Consider the following 21,073-nt stretch of genomic DNA (forward strand, 5'->3'; position numbering starts at 1 on the left):
TGCTAAAGTTATTTTAAAAGAATTGGAATGAAATTTGATATCAAGTGTTCTGAATCTACAGGAAAAGATATAAAAGGGGGAAATAGAAGGAATGGAAAAGAAGACATTTTACATGCAGTTCACAGGATCAAATGAACACTTTCAGGGATAAAAGAATAGCAACATAGTCAAGTGAGAATCTACAAATTGATTTCGTAAAAAAAAAAATCTTCTGCAGTACACATTAAGGTGACATATTACTGTTGGTTATGGGTTGGACTGTATCTCCTAAAAAGATATTAAAGTCTTAACCCCCAGTATCTTTGAGTGTGGCCTTATTGGGAAATAGAGTCTTTGTAGATGAACAGGTTAAGATAGCTCATTAGGGTGAGCCCTAATCCAATATGATTGTGTCCTTATTAAAAGGGGAAATTTGGACACAAAGGCAGAGACAGGGAGAAACCCGTGTGAAGATTGGAATTATGCTGCCACAAGCCTAAGAAAGCCAAAGATTGCCAGCAAACCAGCAGAAACTAGGAGAGAAACAGGGACGGATTCTTCCTCATAGCCCCCAGAAGAAACTGACCCTGTCTACTGACAGCTTGATCTTGACTTCTAACAACCAGAAGAAACCCCAGAAGAAACAACCAGAACCGCTAGGCAATATGTTTTTGTTGTTTAAGCCACCCAGTTGGTGGTACTTTGTTATGGCAGCTCCAAGAAATGAATACACTGTTTCAGTAGAGATTAATTAATTTCATGGTTCTACTGATATATTCTATGTAAAAATGCAGTATGCAAAGACGTTTAGGACAAAATCTATAGCCTCAACTAGTATAATATACTATTAGGAGAAAAAGAGAATATGAGTAACTTCAAGGCATTACCCTGTTAGATGTCATGAGAATGAAAAAAACAATAGCTGTGTTTCAGGGAAGGATTATGTTACTTACAGGGCCATTAGGCTTTATTCATTGGAAAATGTGGAAGGTTGTTATGTCAGGGAGAGGAACGGGAAGGAGGGGAGTAATCAAAGCAGCTTTTTAGGAGGTTAGTTTCTGAGCAGTTTGCAGGATGTACTCGTGGGAGGAAAGGCTCCAAATTAGGAGAACAAAGTCCAGATGTGGTGGAGTAATGAATGGCCTGAATTAGGCAGCAACTATTAGAGATTAAATGATACCAATGAGACACATAATAAGAAAAAATAAACTGAACTCAGCAATAGAGTGACTGGCAAAAATAAGAAAAGAATTGATTGGAGTATGAAGAAGAAAATAGTCAACAATAATTTCAAGAATTAGAGCTCGGAGATAACCAACAAGGACCTACTATATAGCACAGAGAACTATACTGTATATTTTATAATAACCTATAAGAGAAAATAATCTGAAAAAGAACATATATATATATAACTGAATCACTCTGTTGTTCAGCTGAAACTACCACATTGTAAATCAACTATATTTCAATAAATATATTGATTTTTTATTGAAATCAATATATTTCAATAAAAAATAAAAAGGACAGATCCAGTGGAAAGGAAGGGAGGAAGGAAGGGAGGGAGGGAGGGAGAGAGAGAGAGGGAGAGAGGGAGGGAGGGAGAGAGAGAGAGAGGGAGGGAGGGAGGGAGGGAGGGAGGAAAGAATTAGAGGAATTTAGATGGATGGGTTTATGACTATATGTCCTGGGTAGGTGGTATTTCCAGAAGTTTGGATTCTGGATTTAAAGGATGTTATTTATAGATGCCTTTATAAATGGATGGTTCCAGAAACTGACCCTAAATATTACTATGGAATAACTGTACTCCTGGTGCTGTCACTTTGACCTCCATAAAGGCACAGGGGTTTGTAGACTTGTAAGACCTGCTCTCTGCTGAATTTTTTCTCTGATTTATCATCTGACAGGTATAGTTTCAGATTTTATTTTTCACCCACAGTATTCTTGAGATTTACTTTATCTATGGTGTGTGCCTCTGTATTTCATAAAGTGTCCAAGAGTCTATGGTAATGTTAAAAGTTTTTAAATATATATGTAAATTCTAAGAAAATAAAAATAATGAAAAATTTAAATGAATCACTCTGTTTGCTATGGCTCAGATATCCTTTCTATCTACAGAAATCACTTGGCACTGAGCCTTGGCTTCTTTTTATTGCCATTTATTTGTTTATGCTCATGCCTGGATGCTCTAAAGAGATATGAATCCCTTGAGCACCACGGATTGTATCATAGCTTTATCTGTTCTTAATGCATAGCAGAGTGTTCTGCACATAGTTTGTGCTCAATTAAACTAAATTGATGATGATGATTAATATTTTTAAGGAAGTGAAGGCTTAAATTCCTTTCCTGATACCATCATACATTTGTTCCTTTCCATTATTTCCTTTCTCTGAAATATTTTTCACAAACATAAACAAGTCTAACACATGTTTTCTAGGAAGCTACTAGGCCTACAAATATGGTATTTCTTTTAGCATCAGAATTATATCTTCTGTTTAAAATAAGCTAAAGCCCACTCCTCATTTTCAGAGAAATGCTTCATATTATATATGAAAAGAGAGACAAAATCCAATAATAAAACAGACAAAATAGAGACATCATGAATAGCATCGAGATTCAGAAAACTATACCTTCTTCCATCTCCCACACTAACCCTTTCCCACCCACCCATCCACCCATGATGAAGTGTCACTTTTCCTACGGCACTTCCTGAAAAATGACATCAGGGAATAATAGAGTGCAATGTGGTGCAGGTCTATTTTTCTGTTGCCTTACAGGTTAATCATAGTGTAGTAACAGCACCAGCTATTTTGAAGGGGTGGCGTGCCCACTAGACAGGGACATTAATCATGCTCTCAGCCTCTTAACAACCTGCACCCCCCTCCCCATCCCTAAGCACACACATATACTTTTGTTCAGTACTAAAAGCAAATACCTATAAGTTTAAAATTATGACCTTGGAATCATTAAACTCTGATTTATGTACATGTTTAACTCCATTTCTTTTCACTGTCCCCTCTCTCCCACCCTCTTAGCAACTACTATGACCTTGTTGAAGGAATTGGATATACTACTTCCTTGCAGTAGTTTGGAACAATATATTGGGACTTTCATAAGGCAATCTGATACCTGTCAACCTAGTTGTCATGCATTTTCTATTTTCTAGCTTCAACAATTCAGATGTTTTAAAGCTTCTTGAAGCTCAGCCTTCAAAAGGTGACTATGTTGATTTGCAGAAAGATTCATGCCTTGGCAAACTTAAACACAGACTCCTTTAAAAATATCATCGTGGGACTGATTATTAAATTATTACAAATTTATCAGGTCTTAGGGTAGATCCTGCAATTAACATCTGTGCCACATTATTTCTATTTTTGTATCAGGAAGGGGATTTAATTATCTTGATCTATGCCAACATATTCACTTCCAAACACAGACTCTACATTGGATATCCTTACAAAATATTTTCATAACTTAGTAAATTAATATATGAATTATATTCATATATTATATATGAATAAGTTAATATAAGAGAAATCAATTAAAACAATGGGATACCAAATTTACCCAGCAGACTGTAAAGATTTCTTTCAATGCACACTATTAGCAAGAGTGAGATTAAAAAACATGCTAGGGCTTCCCTGGTGGTGCAGTGGTTCAGAGTCCGCCTGCCGATGCAGGGGACACGGGTTCGTGCCGCGGTCCAGGAAGATCCCACATGCTGCGGAGCGGCTGGGCCCGTGAGCCATGGCCGCTGGGCCTGCGCGTCGGAGCCTGTGCTCCGCAATGGCAGAGGCCACAACAGTGAGAGGCCCGTGTACCGCACAAAAAAAAAAAAAAAGAAACATGCTAGCGCTCTTCCATAAAGGTTTTAAAATGTATCACCATTCAGTAAGGTCTTTTCAATATAGGGTTTAAAATATTAATACTTTGACCCAAACTTTATGCCTGGAAATATATCCCAGAAGAACTAGAAAGAGAAACAAATATCAAGTTTAAAAATGTTCCACAAAATCGGCTGGGCCCGTGAGCCATGGCCGCTGAGCCTGCGCGTCCAGAGCCTGTGCTCCGCAACGGGAGAGGCCACAACAGTGAGAGGCCCACGTACCGCAAAAATAAATAAATAAATAAAAAATTTAAAAAATGTTCCACAAAAGATTACCTATAATAACAAAACAATGCGGGCAAACTTATCCAATAATAGGTGAATAGTTGCATTAATTATAGTACAATTATATTACAGATTATTAGGTTTTATGATCCTTTTTATGTATTACTGAATTTGGTTTGCTAATATTTGGTTGAGGATTTTTACATCTATATCCATCAGAGATATTGGCCTGTAATTTTCTTTTTTTGTAATGTCTTTGTCTGGTTTTGCCATGAGGGTAATGGTGGCCTCAGAGAATGAATTTGGGAGTGTTCCCTCCAATGGATTATTATTTTTTAAAACAATATGAGAAACTATATTGTTATCTTAAATAAATGAGAACAATACATACACAGTATGATCAATATTTGATTAAAGATAGGAAAGAAGAAATAAAAGATGGAGAGGAATTAAGGTTTGTAAGCACATAGTAACCATGATCAAAATATTAATTAAAAAAAGTTTCCATCTACAAATGTAATATTACCAATAACGATGTTTCAAGCAAAGAGTAGAATTATTTTGCTTTCTGGTATAATATTTTATTTATATTATGCTACATAGCAGGATTGTCTTTGCAAGATATAACCAAAAGAACTGTGGCTACTAAGAAAATATAAGAAAACTGAATTAATTCTGACTAAATTCTTAACCAACATTCTCTACTTTCTTTCCAGTTTTCTGACTTGTGTTTTAGTTCAGAATTTATATTTGTCTCACTAAGAATCAAACACAGAAATTCTAATGATCCTCTGTCAAAAAATATCCAAATATACTTTTGCTCAAAATACTGCCCAAAATATGTTGGTATGCATATACACACCATTTGGGGCTCATAACACACACACAGTTTTACAAACTTCTCACAGTAGTACATGGTCATAATCTTTAAAATGGAATAGATGGCAGAGAGTTAGCACTTGAAATTTGCTCAGTTTGTTCAAGGTTCTATCATGTATTCCTTTGTTCAAAAAATGTTCTTAAATTAACTCTTGCTTTAAAACATACCTCCCAGACACTGTCTCCTTAACTGAAGACTCTTCATTCTGACAACTTTTTACTTCTTTTTATGCCCTTTAAGCTTGAAAGTTTGGAACATATTTTCAACCATACCATGGAAATAATTTGCTGTAGTGGGTACCTCATAGCCTCAAGGTCACACCCATTGAATAGCGACACCTTTTAGAACCCAGGTTAGGCGAACACCTAGCTGATACTGCCAAAGATCCTATAACAACTGCTTCAATCTTAAGTTTTCTTAAGGACTCTTATTATTAGATTACAGACTGAAGGCATTTGAGCAGGTTTGTTCTAGAATACTTATCTGTCCTACACCAGGACTTTCTATAGTTTGGCATACCTAAAGTTTAGGATCTAGACTTTAGTCATTTTCATTTCCAAGGTCTTTAGATCTTAAATCAACACAGGCAGATGTGTCCACTCAGGGTCTATGACTTCCTTTCTAGATCAAATTCTAGCTACCCTGAGCTCTAGAATCTCAGAATTCCCTGCTCAGATGGCCCCAGATCTGCTTCCAGTGATTGGGCAGCCCTCTTCTTCAGGTCCATTACCTTCAGGGAAGACTGTGCTTCCAGTGCATGACCATAGGCCCAGGGAGTAAGTGAGGAACAGATGTTTATGGTGGCTACGGATTGTGCTTAAAAGTGTAGACCAAGGATCAAGGGTCAGGGGCTGGGGACCAATTCTTCCTCAGTCGTCACATTTTGCCACAGGATTCTCAGGAGTCTAAGAACATTAAATTCAAACCTTCCTTCCTCATAACTTTAAACGTGTATTTGTCAGATCACAAGGAAAGAGCATTTTTATTTAAGAGTTTTTTTTAGTTTGAGTTATAACATTTAAGTATTTAGTGTTTAGCCATATGGTATAATGGCCTCTGTTTATACTACTGCCTCATAGTGTTAAGGGAAAACCAGGATATGGCTTCGCCTTTAAGCAAATTAAAGACATCAAGTCAATTGAAACAGACTAAATTTCAGAGTCAACTAAAAAATTAAAAATAAAGAAAATGGGGACGGGGACAAAAAGAGTGGAAGTAGAAGATTATATAGAAAAAGGCAAGGGATGAAAAAAGAAGGAAAGGATATGAAGAGAAAGACCATATGTGTAGGAAAAGGTGGAAGAAGCCAGACTAAAAAGGAGAGAGAAGTTGAGAAAAGAGGTGAGAGAATGAATAGAACATACAGAACAGGAGTTTAGAAGAGAGGGAGGAGCTGTAGATAGAAGCAACCGGCCGGGTATAGAGAGAATTAAGTCTGTACTTCCTCTTAACTCCTTCAGTCAAGTACCATATCCCACTAAGTTTCTATCTCCTTGTACTACAGAGGAATGGATTAAACCACCTAGGTTCAATGAAGAGTGTTGCTCTAAAAGTCAGTGAATCTACGAGTGCTTCTTTTCCATCAGTCCATCAGAGAGAGTCGGGCCAGGCACATCTCTGGACCCACCACACTTAAGGACCATACTCTCACCAAAGAGGCCTCTGATTTCACTGTGACCACTTTGATTATCCAAAGTCACCCCTGAACTGGTGGGAGTCTGCAAACCAGTGACTGTCAATGGAGCAACCATTCCTAACCTGGGCCGTATGGCCGCTACATGAAGATGTGCCCTGAATTTAACCTTAATGTTCTGCCATGATCCATGTCCTAATCTAATTTTATTGTTTCAAAGACAAGATCTCAGCAATATTAACACAAATTTTTTTTAATTCAACTTTCATATATATACATACACGTATATGTGTGTGTGTGTGTGTGTGTGTGTGTGTGTATATCTGAGTCATACATTAGAAGTTATCTCTAAACATGGAGTATGTGTAAAATTTCTAATGTTCTGATAAGAATTACCAGTAAATAAAAATAAAGTGACAAGATACTAATTTAAAGAAAAACTGAAAACGACCATGTGCAGAAAGTTACTGTTTATTTTTCCTACTTTTGCCCAGTTATTAGTACCACAGAAACACTACACTATTTAGATTTAAAATGTTCTTCACTGATATGAGAAAATTGGGTCAGAATAACTTCAATGCTAAAGCTATTGACAAGAGACTGTAGCAATGAGAATACTGATAAATACTTTGTTCTCTTTAAGAATTCTTTCCATTCATTTACAATCACAGGGACAGAAGCATCATGAAAGGAGACTGAAGACAACTGAAAGCTCTCTTGAGACTAACATGAAACCAGCACTATCATGAGGAAGCAATAGCAAGCTGTATAAGCTAAGTGGCATTGGCTTCAATGCATGTTTTTATATTTTAACATTTATGAGACTTCAAGGCCACTGTTGTATCCTTCCTTGTAGTTTCTATAGAAACATTTGCTTATTTAAAAAACAAAACTGTAACCTTCTGTGTGAAACACTTTAAGCTGTGAAACAGATAGAGAAGACCTGCAATTCCAGATGCAAATAAAATAGTATGAAGAAGTTGTAGAGAGAACGGAGAAGGAAATTCATTCATGGCCATAGTCACCATCCACAGCCATGTGAGCTCTAGATAGGCCATTTCCTTCTGAAGTTTATAGTTAGAGCACATGGGTACCAATACTGCTCTTAACATTTTAATTATTCATTGAAAAAATTCATCTAATTAGTCTCGAAAATAGTTTTAGATGTCAAAATATTCTACTTAAAGAAATGTGGCATTATCATTGAAATTAGGAGAGACACCCTCATCTTCCAAAATTACCTTGGAAATAAATTTAGGAAACAGGGAATGGAAAAATTACAACATATTAAAGCTACTGGCCTTCACATTAAATGGACAGTTAAAATATCATATTACAAAGGAAAAAACAGATGAGCAAAATCATTTTCAATTTTTATTTTTAAAATTTAGGAAACTAAATACTCAGGTTTAGAGTAGTTCGGTGTTATCAGATTTTTCCTCTAATGCTTTTTAATCCATTTACCTATATTTGTTTGAAATGTAAACTTTGGATAGCTTAGAATCTAATTTTAGTCTCTGTTTTGTAAAAGAATATATAAACTACTATAAGTGAACATTAATATCAGTTTTGTCATTACATATAAATTATGGCTCGTTTTAAACTCAGTTAAGAAATATTACCCACTTCCAGTTGTTACCTAACTTTGAGAGTCATCAAAGCTGAAATGTTTAGAACCTTTGCAAAGGAAACTATGAAAAATAGGAATTAAGTACCATAGCATTCCACTGCATTCTGAATGCAGTGGGAGATGGAAAGCATTTTAGAACTAATTCATTTTATCTCAAAAACCTTGAGAAATAGTGTAAGAATAGGGAAAACAGCCCAGAAATCTGTTGCTAGGAGTGCCAGGTTTGAATCCTAATTCCATCACTTGACAGATGTGTGATGTTGGCCAAGTTACTTGACCACTTTGTGCCTCAGTTTCATCTTTAATGAAAGTAGTAATACTGGTACCTTCCTTATAAGTGTTAGTTATAAGTACAAGGATTAAATTAAATGAATAAGTTTAAAGGATTTAGAACAAAACAATGTGTACCACAAATGTTACATGAGTATTTGTTAAACATGATTTTCCTTGATAATGATTACTTGATACTCTATCTATTGACGTCATTTCACTCTACATAAGAGCCCTCTTAGCCAATATGATTTGTCCCACTGATTGGAAGGTTAATATCTAGAAGCTGATTCAAATAAGTAACCAGTAAAACAAACCAAAACACTACACATGTAAAATATTACATGTTAATTGAAAACCTGTGCATGCACGTTTATTGGCCAATATTTTCATGTAAAGCCAAGGCCTTTTCTCTGAATACTGATCTGTTGAATAAAGTTCTATGATTTCTTTCTTGTCATATATCATCTACATTTCATGCTGCCTTTTATTTAAAGTAAATTATTAAAGACATTTTTGAAGTATGCTGAGTGCAGAATGTGTTTAGATGACTACAATTTTCCCCAACTTTGAGAGTTGCCTGGACCATTTCATATCAATTCTTTATTAGCAACTCACCTTTTAAAGTGTTATAGCTACAGGTTTCTAAGAAGTCATTTTTTTCATACTCATGATTCATAATTTTATGTAACAATTAAATTATCTAGTTACTAAAAACAAACACAAAGGGCATATACAGGTCTGAAAATAGAGCTGACTCCAGGCAAATGTACCACTGAAACAGAGAGAACTGAGAGTGCAAAAATTCAGGCAGGATCTCATTACAATGAGCTTCAAGCCTTAAGCATTAATCATTATGTTTTAAGGGAATGAAAATAGTCAATGAATCCCACAAATTGGTTAAGTGGAAGTCATTTAAGACAATGTCTACTCTACTGACTTATTTGGTTGTTTATATGTCTGAGTCCCAATCTAGACTGTGGCCACTGTAGGGAAAAGAGGGCATTTTTGGATTCATCTTTGTATTTCTAACAGAGTGCTGGATTACAACCAATGCTTAATAACTAACTGCTGGCTAAATTAATGAATGTGTTAGAATGAACCAATATCTGAATAAATCACATCTGGAATTGCCTTATATTCTTAACTTAAATTTTGCCAAATTTACAACTTGGTCTATCATTAAACCTATTGCAAGTAGTGTTATTGAAATTATCAAAAACTTCATTATAAAACAAGTCCCCTCATAACAGGCATGATCACAAGATCATCCCTGAAAAGAGCGTTAGAGTTAAAATACAGGGCGTATGCTATATATGTTGATCCAATCACTGTAGGCATTCAGAATAAATATTCTTATTTAGAAGTCCAAGCAAGGATAATTGCTAGAGGAATCTGTCCTCCTTCCAGCCATTTCAAAATATGAGGCAATTTGAAATATGATCTTTGAATTATCCAACTGAGTCTTAAGAGTGTCTCCATTCTTTGTCTTTTCAATATTTGTCTCATATTTCAATTTCGTGTGTTTACTCCTCAGGCTCTTGGAAGCATACTGCAACTTTAGCAGCACTCCCTCTGTGACAGGCATTTCATATACTGTACAGTCAAAGCTTTTCAAGTCTGCTCTATAACGGTTGATTTGTTGATTGGGGTTTAACCTTCCCTTCCAAAAGAAGGATTCCAAGGAACAGAATCCTTTGTAGGGTCACAGTTTATGAGAGTGTTATATTCCCTACTTCATGCTGTTTGCCAGGTGAATGAGATGGTAATACTCAAAGATGACCAAAAAAGGTAAACACAGGTTATATAGAATCACAGTTCAAAATCCTTGTAACAGGGACTTCCCTGGTGGCCCAGTGGTTAAGAATCCGCCTGCCAATGCAGGGGACACGGGTTCAAGCCCTGGTCCAGGAAGATCCCACATGCCTCGGAGCACCTAAGCCCGTGCGCCACAACTACTGAGCCTGCACTCTAGAGCCTGCGAGCCACAACTACTGAAGCCCGTGTGCCTGGAGCCCATGCGCCACAACAAGAGAAGCCACTGCAGTGAGAATCCGTGCATCGCAGTGAAGGGTGGCCCCCACTCACCACAACTAGAGAAAGCCCAAACGTGGCAAGGAAGACCCAACGCAGCCAAAAATAAACAAATAAAATAAATAAATTAAAACAAAAATGCTTGTAACGGCAAAGTTAAACAGCTATTCAGATATTATAAAGGATAAAGCACAGTAATCCCTCAGTATACGTGGACACCCCCATGGATACCAAAATTCATGGATGTTCAAGTCCCTTATATAAAATGACGTAGTAGAGTTTGGCCCTCCATACCTGCAGGTTCTGCAAGTGGATACGGAGGGGCCTACTGTAGAACAGTTTAACCAAGGCCATTTCCCCAAATCAGTATTTCTTCAAATGTGGTCCAGAGACCTGCAAGTGTCCCTGAGACCAAATCTATTTTCATAATAATAGTAATATTACATGGCTTTTTCACTCTCATTTTCTACATTCATAAGTGTATAGGGTACAGAAAGTCCATTAATAGGGTTTCAGATTCCATACTGGAACTAACCTTTAGGAAACTAATACTTGCCATTTCAGTACAGTAACGAAGAAAAATGTCTGTCATTATATGAATAGACTATTAGACCATATTTCATTCACATATTTCCACCAAAACAACATGTTACAACAGATTAAATGCAGAAACAGATATGAGAACCCAGCTACCAAGTATTAAGTCACATTAAAGAGACTGGCAAAATGTAAAACAGTGCACTCTTCTCATTTATGTTTTCTTGCCTTGGGAAATGTAATTATATTTTATAAAAATAAGTTATTTATATTAATTTATAACAAGTATATTACTGATATTTTTAAAGAATTAATAAATACTATATATATTTCTTCAGTTTCAACTTCTAATATGGTAAATATTTGCACATATTACTCACATAAACAAAAAGCTCTTTTCTTTGGAGTGCTCAGTACTCGAAGAGTGCAAGTGGGTTTTTAGAACAAAATGTTTGAAAACCTTTACTCTAAATGAAGCAGGTCTGATCTGAAAATAACCATACCATATATTTTGTTCTGACATTGTCCTTTTCCTAAAATAACTTACAAAGAAAAGGAATGAGCTAGAGAGAACACTGAAGACCCCCTCTCCACCCCGTTTCCAGCTGGCACATTTTGAAGTAGAAGAGGTAAAATCTCATTTCTAAGTGACATTAATTAGTTGCATAGCTATCAGTATAAGACAAATTCTATCATATACTACAAAACATCGGTACAGCTTATGTATAGTTACACAAACTACTTGGTCTCAAGTCAAGAGATATTAATTGACTTCTGAATTCTTATTATCTGTTAACATAACAATGACAGTGACTAATTTCCCAACAGAAAATGTAATGACAGAATGACCTCTAATTTAAGTAAGATAAGTTTTTCTTCAACTTAGTAGAATAAAACAAAGAATCAACATGTAAACTATGGGTTACTTTGCTCCAAAATGTATTTATGTGTATTGCATCTGCACAAATTATCATTTTTATCCCATAAAATTACCTTAAAGTTCACACACACACTCTCATGCTGCTGTCTATCAGTTTAAGAATCAGATTGATATCAAACTCATCTAACTTAAAAAGAATTAATAAGAGTTTCAAAATACCTAGGCTACTTGGTTTTCGTTTTCTGGATTACCAAAGGACATTAAAACAATTATGCAAAGACCCCTGCTATATAAAAGCTATCATACCCTTTTATCTCATTATCATTTAAATGTTAAATGCTCCATTATAGAGGTAAATTGGGTTTAAAAAGGAATTTTTAAAGCAGAAGAGCAAAAAATATAAGGTTAAACAGAGTGAAGAATCAGAGCTTCAAACTGTAATATAAAGTTTACTAGGGCAAGGATTGATCTTTTGGTATACTAAGAAAGCCCGACCCTCTGACATGCCCTATATAGAGTAAATATACTGATCTGGAACAAAAGTTATGTGAAACAGCTGTTAAGTGACAGAAGAAATGTGCATTGGACCACCAGCTTGTCATAAATATTGCACTCTTAATCAGAAAGCATCTGTCTTTTCATTTCCTTTTCAGCAATCTCTGCATTGTATTTAATCTGTGCAGAATGCTTCTCCTAACAGGTGCAACAATGTTTACAAATTGAAAACCTTATTTAAATGAAGTTTACAACTAGAGACGTTTCAATTAACAAGGTGATATCTTATGAGAAGGAATAATTCTAACATTTGGCAAACCCATAGATTGCTTTCCATTTGTGAAATTTAATTATTGAAAAATTAGAGTATAGATGCCAAAAAAACTAAAGATGAAAGGTGCCTCAAGCAATCTATGCAATATACAGGCATCCAGAGAAACTACAGGGAGAAATTGCTGGTGGGAATGTGGATAGTATGAAATATTGGGAATAGATATTATAAAATGTCATATTTCATCAAACAATAATTTTAGAACTAATAATGTCCCATATGTCCATAAAAAGTGGTGTCTACGGCACTAATCTACTTTCCTACAGGTAATTTTTCTCTTATTATCATTATTTTTGAAATTGAGTGTAAAATACTTATAATCAATCTTGCTGGATTAAAAAAACTGTCAGAAATTCTAAGGCTTGCATTATAATCATCTAAATAAAGTTTAAATGGATAGTTTCTTCAAAAATATGAGTATAAACTAGCACACTTAGAGTGCATATACAATTTTTAAAGTGAAAGGACTCCAAAATTATCGACTTTAACTTTTTTACTCAAAATTAGTGCAAAGATAATGAACTCACTTCCTACAGGGGCCAAACAGGTAATAGAGGTGATACAAGTCTGGTGAAACATGTGGCCCTTTAGGTTGATCAATCATTCATTTCCCAATTTTTGATAGAAAGAGATATTGAAGAAATATTCTTTAATACTGTAATCATAATGCACAATTTAGCCAATTGTTTCCATGGAAAAAAAGGAATCCATTTCTCCAAAAATTCAAGTTTTCAATAAAGCGCAGAACAAACAAAAGGTATTTGTGGACTGGATCTGACCCTGGGGCTTCCAATTTACAAGCTTTAGTTTAATAGTTGAGAACATGGGCTTACTGTTAAAGAGATCTAAGGTCAACTTCTATCTTGGCCATTTATTAGCTTTATGACCTTGGATCAGCTACTTGATTTTAAGCTCCATTTCATCCTCAGAAAAAAAAGTGTTAATAATAAAAGGTGACTCATAGGGATATCATAAACATTGAATGAGATGAGGTAATATAAAATATTTGCTAATATAAAAATTTTAGCAAAGCAAGCACTCAATAAGTGGTAGATATTACATACTATACATATAGTATATTATGCAATACAAAAATATAACATATATTTTAAATTTAATTGCATGGGAAAAGCTCTAACTTCCTTACCGGCTTTTACTAATTGACATAGGATAAATATCCTTTATATCATGGGTAAAGACTTTCAATATTTATAATTCCTCTTAATAACTGTATACAGATATCTATTATAGGTTAACGCAGAAAGCAAAGATCATTATCTGTTCTTTGGAGAATTTACCGTACAAAATTATCTCATCTCAAGCATTCATATTTTGTAAGGGACAAATCCATTAAAAAAATTTTCCACACTAAAGCAATATAAACAAGGTCATTAGTTATAAAGCATAGAAGATTCTCTTTTAATTGCTTTTTTTGAGACAAATACAGTAGAAAATGAAAATGATTTTGATGGGAGTTAGACATTCTGTGTGTAATTTGAAAAACTGATTAGCTTCTTCAGACTAAGCCAGCTCTAGCCAATAAACTTTAGCCTGAGGTGTTTCACATTATAATAGTACCTTCTGAGAAAATCACTGGGACCTGTTTCCAAATCTTCTCCCATTAACACCTCAGATCTTCCAGCTGATCCTCATCAAATCCCACCTCTTCAGCCTTAGAAGCTTGTTTTTCTTAACGATTCACAAGCTCCTCCCTCCCACTAATGTCTTCTTATTGAAAAAGTTTAGAAATTCTCCCTAATATGTAAATCAGATAATAATAATTGTGATGATACCTATAGTTACTGGAGGTCTTATTATATGCTTAAAGTTAGCCAAGCCCTTTACATGCATAATCTCATTTAATCCTTACCATGGCTCTCTAGATTCCATAAGTATACCAAGTTCCCCTCATCTATAAACCAATTCTGAAAGAAGTTAAATCATTTGCCTAGTACTTGAGTTCAGAGTCAAGTCTAGTGCCATACCTAAGGCTATACTACATTGCCTCTCTAAATTCTTGGCTTAAACTCAACCAAAATGAATTAAACATGTATTGGATAAAAGCTTTCATTCAATGTGTTAACATGACAGGAGCTGGATGGGCTGGGATGGGGTGGGGATGATAAAAAGATGTTAGAAGATATCAAGCAGGAAAATTAAAAGTGAGTTAATTTCTTAATACATCAGTTTCATTATATGTAGTGGTTTTGGCAAGAGGAAAGATACCTCTATACATGTACCCCGTTTTCAAACAGCAATAGCATATGAAAATTCAATTTTAAAAAATTGATAAATCACAGTGATTACTTTTGCATTACCCAAGAATTCATCTCATTACAATAGGAGTCACCAGAGTTTCTCCATCTGTGAATTTAAGTTGTTAGTGATCATTTGTGTCTACTGAGGGAGTAAGGGGTGAGGGTAGAGGGCTGCAGAGAAACCTAAAGGTCACTTTTGCTAAAAGCTATCAGACATTAAGATATTGCATATCTGACGTTGATAAAAATATAATTTAAACACAACTTCCCAGGAACGTTTATAATTTGAAAAACAAAGAAGGTTTTAGTCTATTTTCCAGCCACTATTTTGTTAATGAAATAGTTACATCAAGAAGGCCACCCCAGAGGCTTTCAAATAGCTCCCAATAATGCATGCACAATTTGTAAAAGAAGGAAAAGTGTTTCAGCAGGTTTGGATCTACAGAGAAAGTTTCCTGTGACATAACTCTGAGAAAGATTAAAAGGCTTAATGTCCAACAGAAGAATGAACATACTTAAGGTGAATCAGGTCTCTGTGATATTCTTTGGGAAAAAACTTCGTATCCTCACACACAAAAAAAGTAGCATCTTTTTAGGCAAGCAAACTATTGACAAACTTTGGGAAGCTAATCCACAAGACTCACATTAACATACAGCACATGAAATGCACTTTCCCTTGGGCAAGAAGAGGATAATCTATTGCACATGTCATCTGTTTCTGTGAATTCTGAAGATTACAATTACGTTTTGATGTTAATCCAACAACTGCACATTTCTTGCTGCGAAGCACACTGAAAATGTGAGTGACTGTATAAATCTTTTTAAATTGAATTCAACACTATTGAAAAGAGCTGATGTTTTCAAATATTCTTACAAAGCCTCTGAACAACAAGAATAACTTTCTAAATGAAGCAGCTTCTTATAGTTACCTATTGGGTAAGAAAGACAAAAAAGCCAGGATAAAATAAAATTCTGCATGTCTGCTATATATATTGTGTGTGTTTTGCATTTTTGGAAACACTCACCTCTAATGCTTTGATGTCCTCATAAGTAAACCTCACGGTGGGAACTCCAAGATGGTTGATGAAGTAATTGGCATCATCTTGCATCTGTACAGAACTGATATTTGTTTCTGGGCACTGACCTCTTCTGGAACAGTTGAAATTATTTTTCTGAAAAACATAATTTAAATTGTTAGCACACACTATACTTCTTAGGTTATCCCTAAATGAATGCTACTCAAAACGTGGTTCACAGTTCAGCAGCATCAATGGCACCCAGGAGCTTATTCGAAACATGAAATGTAAATGCTTAGTCTCCACCCATGTCCTCCCAAATGGGAACCTTTGGGGATGGAGCCCAGAAATCTGTGTAGCAACATTCCTCTACTGCGCTCATGCTCACTGAAGAGTGACTAGCACTGGACTAAATCAAGCTTTGCTTCTTATTGTTGCTTAAAAAGCATTTTTATCATAGCTATATTATCTGTAATGACTCGTTAAGAGAATGTTGAGTCCCTAAAAAAGGTTTAGTTTTGTCTTTTTTAAAGTTTTCCCACAAATTTAAAGGACAGTTTGGTAAGATATAATTCTATTCTAAAAATGTTTATTGGACAACCACAGAAAAAAATTTCTCAATTTCCTCGTCAAAGCATATCCCCACATGTGTTAAGAGTATATGCCAGGTGAAAGAGTAAGACGCGGAGATCACCTTCCTCCCCACAGATACAACAGAAATACATCTACACGTGGAACAACTCCTACAGAACACCTACTGAACGCTGGCAAAAGACCTCAGACCTCCCAAAAGGCAAGAAACCCCCCATGTACCTGGGGAGGGCAAAAGAAAAAAGAATAAACACAGACAAAAGGATAGGGATGGGACAAGGGAGCTGTGAAGGAGGAAAGGATTCCACACACTAGAAGCCCCTTCGCGGGCGGAGACTGCAGGTAGCCGAGGGTGAAAGCTTCAGAGCCGCGGAGGAGAGCACAGTAACAGGGGTGCGGGGGGCAAAGCGGGGAGATTCCAGCACAGAGGATCGGTGCCGACCGGCACTTACCAGCCCGAGAGGCTTGTCTGCTCACCCGCCGGGGCGGGCGGGGCTGGGAGCTGAGGCTCGGGTTTCGGTCGGAGCGCAGCGAGAGGACTGGGGTTGGCGGCGTGAACACAGCCTGCAGGGGGTTAGTGCGCCACGGCTAGCCGGGAGGGAGTCCGGGGAAAAGCCCGGACCTGCCGAAGAGGCAAGAGACTTTTTCTTCCCTCTTTGTTTCCTGGTGCGCGAGGAGACGGGATTAAGAGCGCTGCTTAAAGGAGCTCCAGAGACGGGCGCGAGCCACGGCTAAAAGCGCGGACCGCAGAGACAGGCATGAGACGCTAAGGCTGCTGCTGCCGCCACCAAGAAGCCTGTGTGCGAGCACAGGGCACTATCCACACCCCCCTGCCGGGAAGCCTGTGCAGCCCACCACTGCCAGGGTCCCGGGATCCAGGGACAACTACCCCAGGAGAATGCACGGCGCGCCTCACGCTGTTGCAATGTCACGCCGGCCTCTGCCGCTGTAGGCCCGCGTCCGCACTACGTGCTCCGCCCTCCACCCCCGCACTACGTGCTCCGCCCTCCACCCCCGCACTACGTGCTCCGCCCTCCACCCCCGCACTACGTGCTCCGCCCTCCACCCCCGCACTACGTGCTCCGCCCTCCACCCCCGCACTACGTGCTCCGCCCTCCACCCCCGCACTACGTGCCCCGCCCTCCCCCCACCCCCGCACTACGTGCCCCGCCCTCCCCCCCACCCCCGCACTACTTGCCCCGCCCTCCCCCCTCCCCGCCCCCCGCCCCGGCCTGAGTGAGCCGGATCCTCTGAATCAGCTGCTCCTTTAACCCCGTCCTGTCTGAGCGAAGAACAGATGCCCTCCTACGACCTACACGCAGAGGCGGGGCCAGATCCAAAGCTGAACCCAAGGAGCTGTGAGAACAAAGAAGAGAAAGGGAAATCTCTCCCAGCAGCCTCAGAAGCAGCAAATTAAAGCTCCACAATCAACTTCATGTACCCTGCACCTGTGGAATACATGAATACACAACGAATCATCCCAAATTGAGGAGGTGGACGTTGAGAGCAAGATTTATGATTTTTTCCCTTTTTCCTTTTTTTGTGGGTGTGTATGCTTCTGTGTGAGATTTTGTCTGTATAGCTTTGCTTCCACCATTTGTCCGAGGGTTCTATCCGTACGTTATTTTTTGTTTGTTTTTAATTTTTTTTAATAATTCATTTTTATTTTAATAACTTTATTTCACTTTATCTTCGTTCTTTCTTTCCTTCCTTCCCTCCTTTAAACAATGAATCATCACAAATTGAGGAGGTGGACTTTGAGAGCAAGATTTATGATTTTTTCCCCTTTTCCTCTTTTTGTGAGTGTGTATGTGTATGTTTCTGTGAGATTTTGTCTGTATAGCTTTGCTTCCACCATTTTCCTAGGGCTCTATGCGTCCATTTTTTATTTCTCAATAATTATTTTTTTTATTTTAATAACTTTATTATATTTTATCTTACTTTATTTTATTTTATCTTCTTTCTTTCTTTTTTTCCATCCTTCCCTCCTTCCTTCATTCCTTCCTCCCTCCCTCCTTCCCTCACTCCTTTCTTTCTTTCTTTCTTTCTTTCTTTCTACTTCTACTAATTCTTTCTTTCTATTTTGTCTCTCTTTTATTCTGAGCCGGTGGATGAAAGGCTCTTGGTGCTGCAGCCAGGAGTCAGTGCTGTGCCTCTGAGGTGGGAGAGCCAACTTCAGGACACTGGTCCACAAGAGACCTCCCAGCTCCACATAATATCAAATGGTGAAAATCTCCCAGAGATCTCCATCTCAACACCAGCACCCAGCTTCACTCAACGACCAGCAAGCTACAGTGCTGGACATCCTATGCCAAACAACTAGCAAAACAGGAACACAACCCCACCCATTAGCAGAGAGGCTGCCTAAAATCATAATAAGTCCACAGACACCCCAAAACACACCACCAGATGTGGACCTGCCCACCAAAAAGACAAAATCCAACCTCATCCACCAGAACACAGGCACTAGTCCCCTCCACCAGGAAGGCTACACAAGCCACTGAACCAACTTTAGCCACTGGGGACAGACACCAAAAACAACGGGAACTACGAACCTGCAGCCTGCAAAAAAGAGACCGCCAAACACAGTAAGATAAGCAAAATGAGAAGACAGAAAAACACACAGCAGATAAAGGAGCAAGATAAAAACCCACCAGACCTAACAATTGAAGAGGAAATAGGCAGTCTACCTGAAAAAGAATTCAGAATAATGATAGTAAAGATGATCCAAAATCTTGGAAATAGAATAGACAAAATGCAAGAAACATTTAACAAGGACCTAGAAGAACTAAAGATGAAACAAACATTGATAAACAACAAAATAAATGAAATTAAAAATACTCTAGATGGGATCAATAGCAGAATAACTGAGGCAGAAGAACTAATAATTGACCTGGAAGATAAAATAGTGGAAATAACTACTGCAGAGCTGAATAAAGAAAAAAGAAGGAAAAGAACTGAGGACAGTCTCAGAGACCTCTGGGACAACATTAAGTGCACCAACATTCAAATCATAGGGGTTCAAAAAGAAGAAGAGAAAAAGAAAGGGACTGAGAAATATTTGAAGAGATTATAGTTGAAAACTTCCCTAATATGGGAAAGGAAATAGTTAATCAAGTCCAGGAAGCACAGAGAGTCCCATACAGGATAAATCCAAGGAGAAATACTCCAAGACACATATTAATCAAACTGTCAAAATTTAAATACAAAGAAAACATATTAAAAGCAGCAAGGGAAAAACAACAAATAACACACAAAGGAATCCCCATAAGGTTAACAGCTGATCTTTGAGCAGAAACTCTACAAACCAGAAGGGACTGGCAGGACATATTTAAACTGATGAAGGCGAAAAACCTGGAACCAAGATTACTCTACCCAGCAAGGATCTCATTCAGATTTCATGGAGAAATTAAAACCTTTACAGACAAGCAAAAGCTGAGAGAGTTCAGCACCACCAAACCAGCTCTACAACAAGTGCTAAAGGAACTTCTCTAGGCAGGAAACACGAGAGAAGGAAAACACCTATAATAATGAACACAAAACAATTAAGAAAATGGTAATAGGAACATACATATCAATAATTACCTTAAATGTAAATGGACTAAATGGTGCCACCAAAAGACACAGACTGGCTGAAGGGATACAAAACCAAGACCCATATATTTGCTGTCTACAAGAGACCCACTTCAGACCTAGAGACACACACAGACTGAAAGTAAGGGGATGGAAAAAGATATTTCATGCAAATGGAAACCAAAAGAAAGCTGGAGTAGCAATTCTCATATCAGACAAAATAGACTTTAAAATAAAGAATATTAGAAGAGACAAGAAGAACCCTACATAATGATCAAGGGATCAATCCAAGAAGAAGATATAACAATTGTAAATATTTATGCACCCAACATAGGAAAGCATTTCCACTAAGATCAGGCACAAGACAAGGTTGCCCACTCTCACCACTTTTATTCAACGTAGTTTTGGAAGTTTTAACCACAGCAATCAGAGAAGAAAAGAAAATAAAAGGAATCCAAATCGGAAAAGAAGAAGTAAAGCTGTCACTGTTTGCAGATGACATGATACTATACATAGAGAATCCTAAAGATGCTACCAGAAAACTACTAGAGGTAATCAATGAATTTGGTAAAGTAGCAGGATACAAAATAAATGCACAGAAATCTCTGGCATTCCTATACACTAATGATGATAAATCTGAAAGTGAAATCAAGAAAACACTCCCATTCACCACTACAACATAAAGAATAAAATATCTAGGAATAAACCTACCTAAGGAGACAAAAGTCCTGTATGCAGAAAATTATAAGACACTGATGAAATTAAAGATGGTACAAATAGATGGAGAAATATACCATGTTCTTGGATTGGAAGAATCAACATTTACTCTACTACCCAAAGCAATCTACAGATTCAATG

At 37.2% G+C, this 21,073-nt stretch overlaps 1 protein-coding gene across 3 annotated transcripts in view; it reads right to left on the reverse strand.

Annotated features, from left to right (window-relative positions):
- The window catches only part of NAALADL2 (N-acetylated alpha-linked acidic dipeptidase like 2), a 1,063,610-nt gene that overhangs the window by 259,511 nt on the left and 783,026 nt on the right, over positions 1-21,073 (reverse strand). For all 3 annotated transcript variants that reach the window (XM_060011115.1, XM_060011116.1, XM_060011114.1), the window contains one exon: positions 16,061-16,207. In XM_060011115.1, coding sequence (XP_059867098.1) covers positions 16,061-16,207 — 147 coding nt within the window. The remainder of the gene's footprint in view (positions 1-16,060; positions 16,208-21,073) is intronic.

The sequence above is a fragment of the Delphinus delphis genome, chromosome 4 (genome assembly GCF_949987515.2).
Source record: "Delphinus delphis chromosome 4, mDelDel1.2, whole genome shotgun sequence".
Taxonomy (NCBI): domain Eukaryota; kingdom Metazoa; phylum Chordata; class Mammalia; order Artiodactyla; family Delphinidae; genus Delphinus; species Delphinus delphis.